Below are 21,123 nucleotides of genomic sequence, written 5' to 3' on the forward strand. Positions count from 1 at the left end.
GCTTTATTGTGGACTTCAGAAAAATAAACTTTATCCTACCTTTTGTGGATATCGGAGTTTGTAATTCTTTGATAACTTTGCTTTGATCGCACCAGATCTAGAAGTATCATCAAATGGCATTCTGGAAAAAAATATGTTATAGCAATGGCATTTGCACTAATAATAATGCCCAACATAATAAATATAAGTAAATCAGGCCTTTCTTAAGTTAATGACTTTCTTGAACATAGCCTAAATAACTAATATAAAATTTATATATTTCAGCCAAAATTGTCAAGTATTAAGTAAAAGACCACTAATAAAGTCATCCTAACATTATTCGAGGTAACTTTGCTACACTTTTCCACAGTGTTTTGCAGGTTTTTTTCCTGTGCCACCTTAGTATAACTAATAATGAAGTCCACATACCATCTTATTACAGGCTAATGACCTATATGACTCAATTCTGTAGTTATAAACTCTTGTAAGATGGAGGTATGGAAATGTTATCTACCACAGCTCCTCTCCACAAGGTAGGACGAAGTTACATCTCAAACATTCCTTATTTTCCTTAAAGGCCCCAGTGAAATAACAGAATACTCTTAGAATTAAAAAGCTTTCCCTACTGTTTGGTTTGCTGCAGCTTAAACCTGTTACTTATTCTCCTAACCCAAGCAGATGACAAGTAAACTACCTTGCTGCTTGGAGAGCTTTTGACATACTTGAGAACTATTATCACGTCTCCCCTCAGTATCTCAATCTTTCCTCCTAAAGTATGTTTTATATGCACATATACATATGAACACATATACATATTTATTAATAAAACTATGCACACAAATCTGTGGTATAGTCTTCTGACCACTCTTAATGTTCTCCACCGATAACTTATTCCATTTGGTCAATATTCTTCTCCAGTTGAGACATTTGCAAAACTAAGTAGAGGGGGATTATTTCCTGTATCTTGCAAATTACACTCCTGTATAGTTACCCCTATACAGAGCTTAGGTTTTTTTCCCCTAGCAAGATTACGTTCTTTAATTTGTGACCTACCTCTTGACTTATTCTGTAATTCTGCCCTTTAAGCAGTCATCCCCAACTTATTAATGTTTAACTGATTGTTTCTGCTTAAGCATAACACCTCCCTCTAGCCTTTCCTGAATTACCCCCTGCTAATTATCCCCATAAAGCAAGGTTAATTTGCATTCTAATCCTGCATTTCAGGAGTTGCTGAAGCACCTCATTCTTTCTCAGCCTGGTCTCATACCCAGATTCAGCAATGATATATTCTATTTCATCATGCAAATGACCAACAACAATATTTAATAATACTGGGTCCAGTTTAGAGCCCTCAGAAACCTCAGAGACAGTTCATAGTTATTAATAAAATTACTTTTAACAAGAAGATTGGCTCTACAATAGATTCTAATTCAGTCTGCAAGACAACAGTAATTTTACCAGCTAACAAGTACAAGTTGTGTAGGTGGTCAGAAAATGGAACAATCCTTTGAGGATCCAATCAATCCCTTTGAAATCAGTCTGTTCTCCATTAAAGGAAATAAGATGCACTGGAGAATTAATCCTGGCATGTTTTAAGAGCAGGACACGGGGTGAGGGTTAACAAGGTGCTCCGGAACTTCTCAAAGGTTGCCAGACCTGTAAATATCTGGCCTACAGACATCTGAAACCTAATTTTCAAGAGTGACCAATGTATACAGGAAGACATATTTTCTTGATTTCCAGTAATATTTACATACACGTTTAAATCACTTTGAAAATCAATGCTTCCTGAAGAAGCTTCCTGTTACTTGCAGGGCTTCACAATCTGATGTGTACTGTCCTTCTCAATTTTACATCTCAACACAATATAGATGGAAGCTAGTAATTCAGCTACCCTGACAAATTCAGCACAACTCCAAAGTTGAGCTTCTTCCAGATGTGTGAGGGGAATAGAAGGAGAAAGGAAGACTGTGAATCCAAAAAAACAGTCCTGAATCTAAGCCTTATGCTACAACACCAGAAAGACTAATTAGTTGTGAAGAAGCAGAAAAAACCCCCAACCTTCTCAGAGTCTACAAATGCTCCATAATACAAGAGTAATTATTCAGCATTAACCCAGTCTTGACAGACAATTCTGCTTTGCCTGAGTAGAGACTGAGGAGTTTTGGAGAAGTGGTACTGCAGAGGTTGTTCTTCGCAATAAAAAATACTTTGTTTATCAAATACTAAATTCCATAGAAAGGGAGAGGAGTTACTGGGAAAACCATCAGATTATGACTCAATTTTTGGACCTTAAGAAATTCCAACATTTGGAAGTGTAGAAGGACTAAACTTATTTGTGAGGAATAACAAGAAAGCTGTGCAACAGAATAAAATCTACATAACGCAAAGTTTTTCCGATTAAAACCATGGATCTTGAACAAAGCCCTTAACGGCTAACATCAATACTGTGATAATGATACAGTATGAAATAAACACAACTGGGAACAAAAGGTGGTGTAATTAAAAAAATATTTTTCAGTTTGCTTATCTCACTTGGGATGTTCATAGCAACCAGTCTGTTGAGTAAAATATGAGACATGAATCTCTCCATCCCGTAGAACAGAAATGCACTGCAGTTTGTCAGCAGCTGCTCCCATTCAGCTTGGCTGAAAGGAAGGAAGAAGAAAGAAAGAAAGTTACTTTTGTGTTACTATTTTACAAGAATATTTTTCAGAAATTATCCATAGCAAACACTTTAGTGTTATTTACTCCAGAAATATTTATAAGAAAAGTCAGCATGCAAAGCAAGGAGACAAACAAGACTGCAGAATTCTACAGAAAGTGTAATAACTCATATGGACTATTAATAGTAATTATTTTAATACAGAGGTATACTTAGTTTAGTAACATCTCATAGTAAACAAGAGGCATAGTGTATTTTTAGATAAATACCAGATTCTCCTAAAAAAAAATATCATCAATGTATGCATTGGACATCTTTGAAATAACAGTATTTAGCCTACCATTCAATGGCAGTATTCATGTATGCACCCATCAGGATATGAAGAAATTAGGTTTTGAAAAGAGATGCGAATAATCAGCCTAGCTGGCAGCAAAAAGTATGCAATTTGATAACAGGCAACAATCTTTGTAATCTTTATGAAGAAACACTAGAGTACCTAGACAGTGATTTTACCTAAGTAGAGAAGATTTCAAACTTAGCAATTAAACTAGCAATTTAAGTTAAACTAGCAATTATAAAGGAAGGTCCAGTGATGACTCTGTTGACTCACTTACAGGACTTGTCACTGCTTGACCTCTCAAGATCCCTTTTATCCCTCTGTTTCTATGATCTTAAAAGTAAAGTACTTCTATAAAGAACAAAGTGTGTTTATGAATAAACTCCATAAAATGGTATTAGTTTCACGATCAGATGTTTGAAATTGTTAACTGTGAGATGTACCTTCACTACTTTGCTTCTGAAACCTGTGCTCCAATCCTACAGCTGACTCAATGTACATGGAGATGCTATAGTTTTTAATACTTGGATTTAAAAAGTTACGAGCAAAGCCAGAAATTACATTTGTGCTCACATATACTTACAATATTCATCAAAGACTGCACCAGTAGACTTTTTGTCAAAATCAGATTATCTACATATACAGCAACCCTGATGCAACCAATCTGGCTAAATCACTTTGTGGCACTGTATTTCAGATCCCTAAAATATTCTGTCTACAAATCTAAATATGCGTTTGAAACAAAGACAATGGTTAGCTATGTGTTTACCAGCTCAGCAAAATGTGACTCTATTTTACGACTGAAGTCTCTGGGAATAGGCGCAATTTTAATAAAGAAACACGGATAAAACATGAAAGGAGATAGAGTATTACAAACCTTGGAACACGTATGTTGCCAATAACTCCTTCCCACTGTAGTGTAAATAGGTCATGGTATTTTTCTAGGATTTCCTTTATTTTTTGGGAAGGACTTAAAGCTTCTGTAACAATAGAATTTCATCATTATGAGCTTAACTTGCTACAAAGGATGTTGGGCAATCTTAATTTCAATCATTTTAAAATGACAATATAATACTTAAGGTTTTTTAGGCCATCATGAGATCTTAAGTTTTTTGAAACCTAAGTCTGGCTTTTAAAACTGTAGCAATTGTGACATTTTCGAAGTAAAATTGTTTGTAATTCCCATTTGAAAGGTATATCTTATAACTGACAAGGATTATTTGGTAGACAGGTTAAAGACTGTAAAAGTACCAAGAAAAAATTCTAGATACCCTGAGAAAACAGTAGAGTTGAAAACACCAGCACTGCTCATACAGTTCTGTTCCAGAGGCTGAGAGAGGACTTAAGTAGATGGAGAAAATGACTGAGTTTCCGGAGTCCTGATTTCAGAAAGCAAGACTCCAAACACACCTCTGCTCTCCAAGGACATTGCATATTTAATAATAATTAATTTTGTCTTTTTTGACCACATTTTCATGTAAATTAAAGATACACCCTAGAGCCAGAAATTGAGCACATGGTAAACAGTGTTATATTTTGATCTGCTGTGAAGGAGAAACTGCAAACATACAGAGACATACTCTATTGTGCTACTGATTGTTTAGTAGCTTCTTTTGCATTGAGTTTAGGTTTAATAACTACCTCAATTAAAAACCTCCATTAAATCTATTTTTGGCATTTGATATACATGTGAGTTCATCAACGAATGTGAATCAGTTAAACTATTGCACACACTGGCAGAAAAAGTGAGGTAAAATTGTATTATTAAAGTGTTTGTGTCAGACTGAATTAATGTGTCCAGAGGAGGGCAACAAAGCTGGTGAAGGGCTGGAAGGCATGTCCTCTGAGGAGCGGCTGAGGACTCTGGGTTTGTCTAGCTGGGAGAGAAGGAGGCTGAGGGGCAACCCCATTGCTCTCTGCAGCTTCCTCAGGAGGGGACGTGGAGAGGGAGGTGCTGATCTCTTCTCCCTGGGATCCAGTGATACGATGCCTGGGAATGGCTCAAAGCTGCATCAGGGGAGGTTCAGACTGGACATTAGGAAGCATTTCTTTACTGAGAGGGTGGTCAAACCCTGGAACAGGCTCCCTGGAGAGGTGGTCGATGCCCCATGCCTGTCAGGGTTTGAGAGGCATTTGGACAATGCCCTTAATAACATGCTTTAACTTTTGTTCAGCCCTGAAGTGGTCAGGCAGTTGGACTAGATGATCGTGGTAGGTGCCTTCCAACCGAAAATATTCTATTCTATTCTAATACATTAAATGCCTACTGCCTTGATAAATACAGTCCACAATGCAGTAACAACCCTCTCAAATATCCTTATAGGGTTGTTTGTGTCTATCATGGTACCCTTCACCTTTCAAAGGACTGCAAAAACTTTATGTGTTACGCATTCTTTATTAGTAGTCTTTAGCTTGAGAATTGCTGTATAGGTGTGGTGAGTCCAATTGTTTCTGTCCCAGTCCATTTCCACTCAGTACCATTTGTTCCAAGCCCATTCATGGCTTTCAAGCAAATTTCTTGTATAACAAAGAAGATTATACAAAGCATCATACCCTCTCAGTTAACCTGTATCTTTCCCGGCACTACTGATATTGTATCTTAATGGCATATATTTGAAAAATTAAAAATGCTATAACAAGTTCCTGAAAGTAAGCATGTGTTTTTAATTGGATTACATAGCAAGAAAGATTACTCAAGTAATTATTTTCTTGGTGATACTAGGTCATATTTAGTGATATGAAAGAAATAATAAGACAATCTAATTTCTTTCCTGAACCTGAAACAGGAATATGGTTTCACTGATGCACCATTTGACAGGTGATAAGCAGCACTGTTCTGATGAAAAGCTAAGCTTTTTTGTCAACATTGTGATATCATGACTTCATTTTCTGTTACAAAAATCTCGAAATTCCATGGGTAGTTTGTGGAGAAAATATTATTTAATATCTATTACCTGCTTCTCTTCCTTCATTATGGGGGTCCACAATATCTGATAAACAGTTAAGTGTGAACAATGCATTGTAAACAACAAAAAAAGAAAGTTTAACTGATCACTTAGCTCATAGTTTGTGAAAGGATACATTTAAAATGACGAGTATCAACAGGCAAGCAATTAGAGTGTAAATCACAATTAATTCGTGCCTACAATTAAAAAGAATACATATTGTTACATGCAGAAGTCTCAATCAAATATTAACAGAATTGCATTCTTTGTGTCAAACAACTAACAAAAAGATGTCCTAAAGTTTTGAACTCAGGATTAAAAGCAGCATGATACTCAATTGTCAAGGGAAATTAAAAGCATAAGCTATTCTGCAATATATACAATATTATACAATATCTATAATTATCTACAATATCTAAAATCTGCATGTGTTACATACATATATACACGTGTGCACACATATATAGATATATATGCATACATACATAGATATCTATAAAAATACGTGCATACACTATATAAAATACACTATATTGTTGGGGGAAGTATTTTAGTAACTTTAAACAGCTCCGTTGGTGGGTTGTTAAATATGTCACATTTACACAGAGAGTATGATTTTTCAAAGAAACAACAACTCTGTCATTATTGCAAAATCAACAAGAAGCAAAATTCTTATGGACTTATGTGATATTTTTTCCACTTCAGTATTCTAGCATATATAATGAGCTTCTATGCAAGCCACTTGTAGTTCTTTAATATTTTTTACACAAAAAGAGCTACTCCTATTGAGTTTACTTAAAAATGTGGAAAGTTCACCATTTTGACATTCTTTTTCTGATGAGCTTTTGGTTTTGTTTCTTTAGACATTTCAACATCTGTTTTATATTCAGTCTCTGTGGAATTGAAAAGAACAGATTTTTTTTAAAGATATAGGCAGTTTTAGAAAATACAACTTTCTTGAAGGACTACTTATATTTGTTATGATGTAATAATAATAACAAATTAAACTAGAAAAATAATCTGTGAGTTTATATTCTAAACACAGTGAGATTATATTATATATAATATACATTATATATAATGACTATCACCCAAAATATATGTCTCAGCCAGTTATCACTGGAGTGCACTGCAAGTTGGTGGAAGTTCGATATATGCATTATTACTCATATGGCTAGTGTTTCTCTCCTCATTCAGTGGCTACTTTCATAATTGCATGAACAGAGACTTTTCAACTATGCTTCCTCTCATTTATCCACTTCTAAAATTATGCAACCATAAGAAGTTTCACTTTAAAAAAGGGAAAAAGAGAAATGGAAAAAAAACCTTACATGTTCTAAAACTCCTATTTCTAAGAGACCTGTAAGAGTATATGAATGTGTATGTAGACTAAAAATATTCTAATGTCGGATTATTCACAATTCTTTCCCTTTAGAAAGGAGGGGTGAAATGGAAAAACAGAGGACAGGTTATACTGAAGGTGCTAAATATTACAGATATGAACACAAAACAAGAACCTCTCTGGAACAGAATACTTTCATGGTACAGAGTGAGATTTTCTAAACTTATCCTATTTTTTATCTTAGGCCCACTAGTTTTAATAATTTAATGAGTTAAAATGTGTTTTTATCTATGTATGAGCAAAATGTGACTTCAAATTTTTAACTTCAGCAATAGAAGGTATCTTTGATTTATACAGAAAACTGCTTAGTGCCTGCATTTATTACTCACTTTTAGAATAATAAAGAAATTATTTTTAAGATGTCATAAGGACGAGTTTACCAGCTGTCCAACTACCTCACTTAAACTCATTTCACTGAAGAGGTTTTATAGGGTGCAAGTGTCTGTAGTAATGAAAGAAGTCCATAAAGCCTGTGGGATCTGATTTTGCTCATGCATAGCACAAGAATCGCTGGATTGACCTGAGCCCTTAATGTAATCTTAGCTATACAGAGAGGCAGTAGCTGAATGATTAAGTTTTTCACATTTGATATTTTGAGCAAAGTCTTACGCTAATGTTAAAGAAATTAACAGAAGTCTAAATTCTTACTTCAGTTTTTTCAATGCGGCTGAAAACAGCTATAAAGAGTTCAAGACCATACTTGTATAACTGAAACTTTGCAAGCCAATTTAGACTCCACTGTGTTTTACATAAGTCTTTAACATGTAGAGGTTATTTTAAATTAGCTAGCACTGCAACTATAATCAGCCTGTACATTACTGAAATAAGTCTACTGTACTATCTATTCCATCTAAAATACTGGAAACCTATTGTATGTGGCAATCGTCCAGTAAAATATAATACATCATTTATATTATTTAAATTTTAAGTATCTTGTTTGCTGCATCATTATGCTAATACAAAGAATATTTATCTAATAGTACCTGGTTCAGCCAGATGTACTCGATTGTAGAGAATCTGGAGAGAAAAATCTCTGGACACAGAACTTATTCCTTCCCCTCTAAAGATATCCAGAGCTTCCAAAGGCAATTCCATAAATGATGTATCTGCTAGCAATACCACACACAATCCTAAATCCATAGGTGTACCTGAAGAAATGTGACAGAACATGATTGAGATTTAATAGTTCTCAGTATGTATATAAATAATTGAAGTTAGATGTAAAAACCTAAATTTCCTTTATTGTATGACACCTGAACTTCATTTTATTGTGGATTAAGTGCATTATGCAAAAATATTTCTTTTGATACCATTACTCCTAAGATGTTGTCAAACTTCTGTGCGTATGCACTTGTGAGCACTGATTCTTCAGAAGGAAAAATATCCCCGTATTAATAACCAACCATCTCAGATTGAAGTCCAGGTGTATGCAATGTATTCAAGAAAATGATGTTTGGAAATGCAAAATTGCCTTAGCGGTGTCTGGCTAAACAGTGTAGAGTTGTAAAGGAGCTCTTACCCAATACTAACTGTGTCATTCTGTAGGAAACTTTTTGTTTCTGCTGTTTAGGAAAAAAGTACTGAATATCATTATGACAACATTTTCCTGTTCTACAGAGAAACAGCAGATACATGGAAGACAAGTTATTCAGTCTTTGCAGAATGACAGAAGCAGCCAGCTGCCAGGTTGCAGAAAGAAACTCTTGCAGGTAATAGCAAATGCAAATGTATATATTTTTCAGTAATTTTTAATTGAGAAACTTCATTGCTCCCCACCATAGAGCAAAACACTCATCCCTAAAGCAAGCCATGGACTTGATTGCCTCTTTGCTGGTTGACAGCCGCCTGAATATGAGCCAGCAGTGTGCCCAGGTGGCCAAGAAAGCCAATGGCATCCTGGCTTGTATCAAAAATAGTGTGGCCAGCAGGACTAGGGAAGTGATCGTGCCCCTGTACTCGGCACTGGTGAGGCCGCACCTCGAATACTGTGTTCAGTGTCGGGCCCCTCACTACAAGAGAGACATGGAGGGGCTGGAGCGTGTCCAGAGAAGGGCAACGGAGCTGGGGAAGGGTCTGGAGCACAAGGCTGATGCGGAGCAGCTGAGGGAACTGGGGTTGTTTAGCCCGGAGAAAAGGACGCTGAGGGCAGACCTCATCGCTCTCTACAACTACCTGAAAGGAGGCTGGAGAGAGGTGGGGGTCGGTCTCTTCTCCCAGGTAACAAGTGATAGGACGAGAGGAAATGGCCTCAAGTTGTGCCAGGGGAGGTTTAGACTGGATATTAGGAAATTTTACTTCACTGAAAGGGTTATCAAGCACTGGAACAGGCTGCCCAGGGAAGTGGTTGAGTCGCCATCCCTGGAAGTATTTAAAAGCTGTTTGGACGAGGTGCTTAGGGACATGGTATAGTGGTGGTCTTGGTAGTGTTAGGTTTATGGTTGGACTCGATGATCTTAAAGGTCCTTTCCAACCTATACGATTCTGTGATTCTGTGATTCTCTTGGAACATGTTTAGGGACCTGTTCCAGCATTAGGCTTGCATTAAAGCAAACAACCTATGAGAGTCCATAAAGTAAAAAGCAGGAAAAGACAAAACAAAAAGAGATCAAGAGACTTAAGAAAGTTCTTTCTTTTGGCCTTTCTCCTGAAAAGACTGGTTTGTAATAAAGCCATTTTATTTAGCTGTCTAAAGCCTGTATAGTTTGGAAGACTGTAAATACATACAGAAGGATAGCTCCATCCAGCGTATAAATAATCTCTTTGGAAGTATACTAAAATACTTGACTTGATATAGAAAATAAACAGACAAAACCATTGCTAAAGCCTTTTTCTTCTCCCTGGCTTCAAAAAAATTGAAAGTAAAATGACAGCATTTTGATATCTGTCCATACACACACACACACACACACACACACACATATATTGTACTCAAGAGAGCACATACCCCGCATTCTAGTGTGTCTGGGGTCCTTACCTTTCACTTTTGTTTTTCCTGATTCAGCTGCTGAAACTGATGTGCTCTGTTCTCTGGGAAGAAGAATTACAGTGAAAATATTACCAGCACTGATACTTACGTATGGAAAAGTTTTCACAGGAAACACAAAGACAAAACTGCTTCAGTCTCAGTGAAATTTTACACAAAGGATGTATTCCCTTTGGAGTTCCTGTCCTTTGGAAATCCCATCCTTAACTAGTTAAATTATAACTTTTCATCCTGAACTCAATATTGTATAACTTAAGCTGGAGAACAGTGCTTGTTAGAGATGGCCATTAGTCTATCATATGGTTCAATCCTCTTAGTCTTGCATATCCTGCATATACTGTCTTTCAAGATGTGAAAAGTTCATTCAACGGGGTCTATTCTTGCTAAAACCACTCCTGTATCTGTAGGACTTGAGTCACCATTCTGTTTTCACAAATGATGATAAAACAAGTCTAAATGTCTTACCTGATACCACAAAAATCAAACTGTGACAGCACCGGTTTCAGATATTCTTCCATAATTTCTAATATTTCAGAGAAATCTGATGTCAAATCATGCCCATTATCATATATTCTCTCTGTTGGAGTCTATCACACACATTGCAAGAAAAACCAGAATATTTACAAAATGCTATTTAACAAGGATGGAAGGTGTATTATGTTAAATCAGAGGCTAAATCAAATCATTTGAAACATCATAAAATGGAAAATATAAATATAGAAGGTCAGTTTCAAAACTACTTTACTTCAAAACATCACTCCTATCAGCATTTTGCAAAATATTCTAACACAGGAATCAGTACAAGATGTCAATGTTTATTATTTAAGCAATTAATATACTTCTGCAATTTCAATGGGGAATGGCAGGGAAGTCCAGCACAAAGAAAAGATAATGTGGTGCTCCAAATAATGTGAAGAAATTATGAAAGGACAACTTTGAGAAGTAAACAGAAACTGCAAGATGAATGTAGAAGCAAATGAAAGTGTATGGAGAGATCAGTGGAGCCAATTTAGGAAAAAACTAAACAGAATGAAGAAAATAGATAAGGAGAGAACAGAATTGTGTAGAAGATACAGTAAAAACTGAAGGTCCTAAAAGCCAATACAGATGGACACAAAAACACTAACTGGAAAAACGAGCTCAACTAAATCGCAAAGAGTGTTGGTATTAATGAATGGACTTCTCACCCAAAGCTCTGTTTGTGTGGCTCTGTGCAGGCTGCATGCATAATTATTGAAAGTTGTAATGTACATGCATTTTAAAATCCTAAGCCCCTTTTTTTTTCATCTGTTCTACCTGACCACCTATCTTACCACCTTTTTCTTTACTTACGCAACGACAGCAATCTTTACATAACTTGCCATTACAACAAAGGCTGGCCATGGACAAGAGAAAAAGTGATCAACACTTTAACCATCTGCAATAATCAGTATTTTAACTGAAAGAAGCTGACATGATGAATAGGACAGAATTATAATTCAAGAACCACATTAAAACAATGAAAACTTGTACAGAAAATTCAGTATCATCTATATTTTTTACCTTTATATTAATAATAAAAATATGTCTATACCAGCTTTTGTTAATATGCTATATTTAACAGTGAATTTTGATTGATATTGAAAAATGTAAATTTTATCTAATGGAGCCAAAATTAAAGTAAATTAGAATGCTAGGATGTAGACTTGCACATTTCACGCATAGAAAACTTTCTGTCACCTTGCAGCTTAAAAGCCTATGTGAAAGTCACAGGCTTTTCCAGTGTACCTTTATGCTACCCAAGTCCTGTTCACTGATTATGAAAAACAATATCCTTATAGAACTGAGCCTTCTTGCAGTAACAGAAGACTTTTATCATCAAGAATTTAAGAGTCTTCATAGCTACAAACTTGGAGTTCCAATGAGACATGTCCTTGAAGCAAAATTTTGTGACTAACAGACTTGGATGAACTACATCCAAATAAACAGCTATAGTGCAAAAGATATTGTGTGCCCTAGAAAGAAACTTTTCTGTGCTGGAAATCAGTAATAAATCTCTGGCTAAGATAGTTTTATTTTGATTAAAGGGTTGAGATCTATGATCCCATTTTTTTTCTTGGGACAGCTGGGGCTTTCATGTGATATGAAAGGCAATGTACATTTGCAAATGCAAATCTTAGAGGTACAGCACATTTTCAAGTAAATTGATCTCAATTGCATCAATTTTCAATTCTGATAAACTACTGAACATTTCAAAGCTGCTGAATGACATTGAACGCAGTAACAGAATAACACAGTAAAATTAAATTTTGTAGCAGAGTACACAGCATTTAGCAACTGTGAAGACTAGGGATGTTACACTTGGAATACACTGAAAATTCTGTGGAAAGAGTGTTTATGATAGTTTTTTAGTACATGTTTTTCACCCTATTTTAAATATAAGGTAATCAAATATATTACCACATCTGTTTTGGAGACACATTCTTGCAAGTTTTGAATGACAGTCTGTTTAAGATGACTCTCCATCTTTTGCTGCTTGCAAAGACGCACTTTTTCCAACAAAAGACAAAATGTGTCAGGATTCACAGGAAATCGAGAAACTTTAGCTTGCACTATTAAAAGGAGAGTAACACCATCTTAAAACTCTTTTTGAGACACCATATTTGTACTTAAAGAAATGAATGTACAGAGACCATCAGTTTCTAAAGCCATGGTATTCTTTGAAAATGAAACAACTGTTTATATATATATTTAGCACAAAATATATACAGAAATGTACAATGAAAAAAAATCTCTACAATTATTTATCTATAACAACTTTAGCCTTCAAATATAAACAAAAATTCTGTAAATTGTGACTAGATACATCACATCTGATAATGAAACACATGTATTTAGGTATTTACTTTCCTCTGGTATTAATAAGAGTTACAGTTATTTTAAAAATTATTTTAACATTTTACTGACTGCAACAGTGAAAGACATGAGCCTTCTCATAACATCAGTGCAATGATTTTTATCTTTTAAATGTAAGAGCCACTTACCCATTGGCTGAGTGGGTTTTCCTTTTTGCTGTGCAGTACTTACTTTTGGCATCTCAATCAATGAACTGTACAAATTTGATCTATGGAAAGCAGAAAACTGCTGAGTAGATTATTTCACTGTTCAGCCTTGTTTATATGAAGGAAATTTATTAGATGAGTAATTATTACCCTCTAATTTAATGTGCTCACAAATACTCTCAAGATGTAATATTTACCCCCACCTTGGCGTGCAAAACCTGCAAAATCTAACTGGAACAAACTGAGAGCTGTAAGGAAAGTTCTTTCATTGCTATATATCCCATAAGGTAGATTTTTATTTGTTCCATGACAATTGTTTAAGACTTTTCACAGTTAGTGAAGGTACGCATAGTCAGTTGCTATAGCTCAATATATGAGTAGTTGCTAATTGGGCTGCAGTAATGAGATCATTTGTGGCTTTATAAAACTAAGTATGACCCCTCCTAACATTTTCAAGAGCATAAGCAATAACAGCTGGAAACTATTAACAGAATTTAGGAGGACACCAAGAATAGCCTGAAACCTTTCAAGTGACATCTGGAGATTTAAGAGATAATTAGGGAAATCCAAAGTACAGAAAAATGTACAGCTTTGAGCTGCAGGCAGTTTTATTTATGTATTCATTTGTTCACTATCCTAAAATTCAAGTCCAGCAAAATTAGAAGTAAAAGGCAATAAACAACCAAAATAGTGCTTATTTACAGGTAAAAAAAGATTACATTTGCAACAAACAGAATTCTAAACCAAACTGATGAAACTTTATACCTGTCTTCTGAATGCTGGAGAATAATTATGTAGAAATTAGATGGCAGTTCATCCATTATATTAAAATGTTCAACAGGAATACAGAGATTTCTCCATGCCTGTAAAATAATTCAAAAGTAGCATTATTTTCATAGATTTTATAAACCGCAATCCAAGTTCTTTCATCAGAAAATTGATAATAATTCTAGGAAAGAAGGTGCTAGTATTTATTAAAAAAAAAAAGCCAAAACAAACAGCAGATGTGCCAGGACAGGAGGCTCTGTCCAAACAACAGGGAACACTTTTTCACTGTGAGGGTGATTGAGCACTGGTACAAGTTGCCCAGGGAGGTTGTGGAGTCTCCATCCTTGGAGTTATTCAGAAGCCATCCGGACATGTCCTGGGCAATTGGCTCTAGGTGGCCTGGCTTGAGCAGGGGGGTTGGACAAGATGACCTTCAGAGGTGTTTTCTAACCTCAATCACTCTATGATTGTGTAATTTTTGTGCAGTGCAGAAGAACTTATAAATATTATTTAAAACAAATTACAAATACAGTAATTTATTCCACTCTTCATAACAACATCACTTTTTTGGCTGCTACACTATCTGTGAAGTTAAAATGCTATCAAATCCTAGCAGAATATTAGAAAGGGAAGGGAGCAGAATAATTTGTTGTAACATTTACGCTTGTAAAAGTCCTTCACAGTTTTGTCAGGAATAGACACCTCACCGAAAGGAACTATATAAAATCGTATTGGGTTCACGTGGCAAGGTTTTGGTAGCAGGGGGAGCTGCAGGGGTGGCTTCTGTGAGAAGACACCAGGAACTTCCCCCATGTCGGACAGAGACAGTTTCAGCTGGCTTCAAGTCAGACCCGCCGCTGGCCAAAGCTGAGCCCATCAGCAATGCTGGTGGCACCTCTGTGATAACATATTTAAGAAAGGGTAAAAACACTGCACAGCAGCCGGAAGAGAGAAGTGAGAAAATGTGACAGAAACAGTCCTGCAGACACCAAGGTCAGTGAAGGACAGGGAGGAGGTGCTCCAGGCGCTGGAGCAGAGATTCCTCAGCAGCCCATGGTGAAGACCATGGTGACACAGGTTGTCCCCCTGCAATCCATGGAGGTCCATGGTGGAGCAGACATGCACCTGCAGCCCGTGGAAGACCCCACGCCACACCAGATGGATGTGCCCTGAAGGAAGCTGTGACCCTGTGGAGAGCCCATGCTGGAACAGGCTCCCGGCAGGACCTGCAGCTCTGTGGAGAGGAGCCCATGCTGGAGCAGGTTTGCTGGCAGGACCTGTGGCCTGTGGGGGACCCATGCTGAAGCAGTCCATTCCTGAAGGACTGCAATCCTGTGGAAATGACCCATGCTGGAGCAGTTCGTGAAGAACTGCAGCCCACGGGAAGGCCCCATGTTGGAGAAGTTCGTGAAGGACTGTCTCCCGTAGGAGGACCCCCACGCAACCCCCATTCCCCATTTCCCCTGTGCTGCTTGGGTGGCAGGGGGAGGAGGTCAAAGAATCATAAGTGAAGCTGAGCCTGGGAAGAAGGGGGTGGGGAAGGGGAGATCTTTTTTAGTTTTGTTTTTATTTTTCGCTATTCTACTCTGTTATTAATTGGCAATAAATTAATCTCCCTAAGTCAAGTCTGTTTTGCCCAGGACAGGAATGGGTGACTGATAGCCCTGTCCTTATCTTGACCCATGAGCTTTTCTCCCCCTGTTCTGTTGAGGCGGGGGAGTGATAGAGCAGCTTGGTGGGCACCTGACAACCAGCCAAAGTCAACCCACCACAAAAATATTGTACTAAAGAATATACAACCCTTTTTGAGGAAAATACAACCAAAACCAACCAAAAATCTCCTCGTGATTAAACAGTCTGACTCCAGATGAAAACCTCGTCCTAGTACAGAAAGGACCATAAATGTTTTTTGAGACCTCTGCCTCAGCATGTGTGTTTACATGTTTTTCAGGTTGAAGTTTTATGTGCTTAAGCACACTGGGTACACTCTGGATATACATACATTATCAAGTGGTACAGATCATAGGGAGCAGAATTATACACTGTACACTTTTCACTGATTTTTACTTCAGAGTACCTCTGGACTGGCCCCCTGGACTGAATGCCCACTCAATATGGCTTGAGCGCATCAGAGAATCCAGTTCGGTTTTTGTCTGAGAGGAACCCAGCTCCTACAATCATTGTACCACGATGAAAATCAAAGCACTGTAAGCAAGGACAATTGGGAGATTCACTTTGAAAGTGCATTCTTGATCTGAACTTAAAACCACAACTGAATTTTAAAAAACACTACTATAGTCTCACAGAGAACTACTTCAGTGACCACTTTGATTGCTTGCATCTCACACTGCCTGGAACCATGCAGTTCAAGAATGCAGCCATGAAGAGATGTCTTGATTGCCACCTTTTCTTTCCTGAGCTACTGCAGCAGGTACAGACATAGTGGGTGTTGATGAATGTTTTCAGCTAGGGTACCTGTTACCAGTTTGAGTTACCAGCAACTCAAAAACAGTGGCTTCTAAACAAAATATTATCCTATTCCGTCTGCTAAATAAGATAATACAGCACATACAGAGAAAAGCCAAAACAGTAGCCTACAAACACTTATTTTTCGTATCTTCTACTGTATCTCCGCTTGTCACATTTTGTAAGTGCTTAAACCCTGCCAGCTACAGCTAATCCTTTGTATCTAACTTGCTGGCAGTTTCTAATTTCATTCATTTCTACCTAGGGTCTTCCACTCTTAGTTTTGGTATCCACTTTTAGATCCCAGACATTTGAAGAATACACGGTTCTCAGCCAGCTTAGACCGAAACACAGAGCATTTATCTCTCAGAAAAGTTTATCCACGATTTGCTCCAGAACTACGAATTACATGAATTACATTTTACTGGTTGGTTTCATTAAACATCCAGTTTGCAACACCACAGTTTAGTTGATGCCCAGACTCATGGATAGTGTGTTTGTTAAAAAAAAAGAAAAAATCAGGCTCTTTTCATAGGGTGACACTTGCATGGGGACCTGAGTATCTCAAACAGGATGACTGGATGCTGTCCGGACAGTGACAGGAGTCTCTGTTGCAAGGGTCATTTACAATGGCACCTTCAGCTGGATTGGGCCTGACTCACGTGGAATTAATGATTTAAGTGTGCAGACAGCACAATTCTGACATCCAGCTATACCAAACTGTAACTATAAGACAAACTGGAATTGCATCCTTAAAATCTCACTTCTGACTTAAATTACATAGCTCATGTCACACAGATAGCCTAGCATAAACAAAGCCACAGGACAGTACATACCATACTAATAAAAATGTATTTCGATTCATGACCAAGTCAACCCATGACCCAAATTAAGAAAACAAAAAATAGAGTTTAAAGAAAACAGATTAAATATTATTTAATTCCAGGAATAACTGAAATGATATATATCTGTGTATGTGTGTGTATATATGTATGTATACATATATATGTCTCTCTGTGTGTATTTATATCACATACATATAAACCCCTAATAAGTAGCACATCTCAAAAAGTTACCATTGAAGTAGCAGTCAGTTGCTGTTCCACATTTTTTAGAAGATCACTTGTGTTTCTCTTTTCTTTTAAATGATTCTGAAGATGCAGTAATGCTGCCAGCTGAGAGCTGCTGGTGTTAGATGTAGCTGTTAGAAGGAGACTCTTCATTATCATAGATGCTGAACAGCTCTGTAAAATTTTTATATTTGTTTATTTTCCCTCCCAAAAATAATACAAATACATATATACTCTTTGTTTGTTATAAGATATATATATGTTAAAGAAAAAGTCTCTTGCTTGAAAGGTGAGATGGATTAGCAAAAGCCTGTCTATTTGTGTTTACAATCTAATGTAAATGGTCTGGCAAAAACTTATGAGATTCTTAAATATGAGTAGCTAGAATTGACTTCTTTGTCTACATTTATCGTCTATGTTTCTGCATTTAGTCATCTAAGGTCTACATGGAAAGGTAAATGCTTGTGTTCTGAGCTTAGCCTTTCAAGTAAGCTGAGTCTTTTCTGTGTTTCTGTGCCTTTTACTGTATAGCCATCTTATCACACATTTTCACAGACTTCCTACAAAGAGCAATATAAAGGGTAAGACTTTATATCCTTTTCTTTCAGCAAACATACCAATCCTGTCCTTTGAACCGATGCTTGCTAAGAGCTAAAGCATCTCTTTTTTCTTCTAATGCAGCTGTCACATTAAAAAAAAAAAAGCAGTTCAGATTGACCTAATAAAAAATTCCAAAGGGAGGCTTAATATTGACATGGAATGACATTTTAAACTTTTTTTTTTTTTAAAATACAAACCTTTCTGGGCAGGACAGTAACTGAATTAGCAGATTTTTTTTGCTCAGTAAAAGACATGGGTTTTGCTCAGTAGAAGACACTGGTGCCTTGATATGCATTCTACTTAGCTTGTTCACTAACAGGTATGACAGCAAACCATAAATAATACAGCGTGCTGCAGGAGTACAGGAATAAAGGACTGACCCATGGAACCCAGTATGAGCTGTTTTCTGATTTATCAGAAGACCTACCTAGTCCATTCCACCCATGGGTGGAGGTAGTTGCAAATCTAAGTGTTGACACAGAGGCAGGTGCTTACTGTCTGTCAATTTCTTGCGATTGCCTTCATGTGGCAGAAGGAAATTAGTATAAGGTGCATTTCTGTATTTCTACAACAGAGAGGATGGTGTAGGAAGTATGTATTATTTGTTCCTGATGTAGGGAATATAAGCCTTACAGCCATTCCTCATCTTCTCTGTGATGAAGGCACATACTCACATGAATGATTCATACACCTTTGAGCCATCTATGGGCCACACTGTGTTGGTGTTGATTTGACAAACTGAAGGTAAAGGTTTCCTATCTACTTCAAAATAATGAATGAACAAATCCAGAGAAACATTTTTTAAATTATTTGTTAGGGAAGGATGAAACTGTACTTTGTGGTAATGTCTTATCTTAGCTAATCACATTATAGTAATTTATTCATATTAAAATCTTTTCATGTATGCAATCATCAATGAAAATATCAAGTCAAACACAACAGATACTAGAATTGTCAAAAAGCCACTGATCAAACATTTTGAACTCAGCAAACATATCATATATTTGATTACCTGTATTACTCACTAGTTCTTAGACGTATCCGTACATTGTGTTCTGCATGACCAATTTTCAGGCTATATGAATAAACACTTTTGCTTATGTAACTTAAACCACCCTTTTTATACTGGAAAGAAGCACAATACATTAGCTGCATTACCTGATGAAGTGCCAAAAACTGGCTAGTTGAAACTGGATCAAATTGTCGAAAGCATTCAACCATTTCAAAACTAGCAGGAGCCAGTACATCAGTAATATTATGACTGAATGCAATACCCATACACTGTAGCAAAGCTTCACTGGATTGAGAAAGATATTTCTGAGCCAACCTATGTTCCTTCTAGATGATAAAAATAAAAAGGTTTATATTAAAGTATGTATTAATATTAAATATGTGTTAGACATATACACACTACTAGTGCATTAGAAAAGATAAGTATTACTTTTTCAGGATTAACTTTAATGCTTTTTCTCCTTTTTAAGGCATTTACTCAATGGATGACCAAAATACGCAAATACAGATTAATTATTTAGCAGACACAACATCTGTTATACAACATTTTAAAAATACATGTTTTAATAAGATACTTTCTTTAATATAAAACGTGTGCTTAGTAGGACAGTATTTAAATTCCAGGCAATATGAGCCGTTCAGAACAAAGGAATTTTCTGTCAGTTCTCAGTACAGTTGTTTCCATTGATAGTTAACTATATTTAATACAAATAAATCCACAAATCTCTTATCTCAGGTATTTATTGATTATAGTAGCAATGCAAACTGTACATTCCCAATTCCTAGTGTGCTTTGAGCTGCAGCAGTTAACAGAGATCAGCTCACCATACAATACAACTTAAATTTTCTAAGAATTTTACAAATGTTTTGTGGTAGAAGTTATTTCTTTCTTTGTTCCCAGTCTGCAAAATGTTATGCTCCCTTAGAAAGGCATGTCTGTGAAGCAGAGAGAAAGCTGCCTGTTCATCTTGTTCTGGCTGCTTCATTCTTGATCAGTGGAAACTGAAGGAGAAATTATTTATTTCTGGGAGCAACTGGGAAAGCTCAATCAGGAGCTCCCGCAGCATGTATTGAGGGGCAGGACAGAGATACACAACTGAGTAGGGATGGACAGCTGGTGTTTTAGGGGTGTTTTGGAGATTTTTTTCTTTTGTAAGATCAAATTTATGTTACAAACATTTCCATTATCAGTTCAAACAGAACTGATAAGGTAAGGTGACTATTATTCCATAAAAAGGAAGCACTCAAATTCTAATTCAAGCACATATGCTAATATACCTTTAATTCCTGTATTTTCCTCCTGTACTTATCATATTGACATTTATTAATCTGTAAACTGCTGTCTGTCACTTCCTGTTCACTGCATTCTGCTGAAGTCAGGAAAGTTTTTGTGATGTCTGATTTAGCTTCTTCCTACTCATCACAGTATAAAAAAAGAATAATTAATCATTCCATTAAGTACGGCTGGCTTCATTCCTTTTGTGAAAGTCTAGGTGAAGATGGAACTCATCTTAAAAGAAATCCTCTCACTATATGAATCCCTTGATGGTGAGAGATTTAGCAATATTATCAGGCATCAAAATTTCTTAATATGTTATAACGACAATATGGCTAATAGAAACTAAAAAGGCCCCCCGTACAAACCTCTATGATTTTGATTTTCTGATATTTGTCCTCAGTTAATTTCTTCTGAACACTTTAATTCATCACTGAATTTCTAATGACTCAATCAACTTTCTTTTCCTTACATGGTGTTCTTACTACAACAGAAAAGGAACTTACGAATCAGAGCTTTTAATCTACAAGTCATTACTTCTTGTTTGCATGGATTCAGAGACCAACCTACCTAGCCCTTT

The 21,123-nt window shown here is 36.4% G+C and overlaps 1 protein-coding gene across 1 annotated transcript in view; it reads right to left on the reverse strand.

Moving 5' to 3' along the window:
• CFAP46 (cilia and flagella associated protein 46) overlaps positions 1–21,123 on the reverse strand; it is a 91,250-nt gene that overhangs the window by 5,231 nt on the left and 64,896 nt on the right. Inside the window, exons 42-56 of the mRNA XM_072871728.1 lie at positions 20,546–20,680; positions 19,415–19,594; positions 17,663–17,830; positions 14,118–14,215; positions 13,335–13,414; positions 12,751–12,902; positions 10,777–10,898; positions 10,303–10,355; positions 8,312–8,476; positions 6,743–6,819; positions 6,063–6,123; positions 5,936–5,971; positions 3,859–3,961; positions 2,515–2,627; positions 40–121 (exon numbers count right to left, since the gene is read on the reverse strand). Of these exons, the coding sequence (XP_072727829.1) occupies positions 40–121; positions 2,515–2,627; positions 3,859–3,961; positions 5,936–5,971; positions 6,063–6,123; positions 6,743–6,819; positions 8,312–8,476; positions 10,303–10,355; positions 10,777–10,898; positions 12,751–12,902; positions 13,335–13,414; positions 14,118–14,215; positions 17,663–17,830; positions 19,415–19,594; positions 20,546–20,680 (1,625 nt within the window). The remainder of the gene's footprint in view (positions 1–39; positions 122–2,514; positions 2,628–3,858; positions 3,962–5,935; positions 5,972–6,062; positions 6,124–6,742; positions 6,820–8,311; positions 8,477–10,302; positions 10,356–10,776; positions 10,899–12,750; positions 12,903–13,334; positions 13,415–14,117; positions 14,216–17,662; positions 17,831–19,414; positions 19,595–20,545; positions 20,681–21,123) is intronic.

Source organism: Ciconia boyciana, chromosome 8 (assembly GCF_034638445.1).
Source record: "Ciconia boyciana chromosome 8, ASM3463844v1, whole genome shotgun sequence".
Classification (NCBI taxonomy): domain Eukaryota; kingdom Metazoa; phylum Chordata; class Aves; order Ciconiiformes; family Ciconiidae; genus Ciconia; species Ciconia boyciana.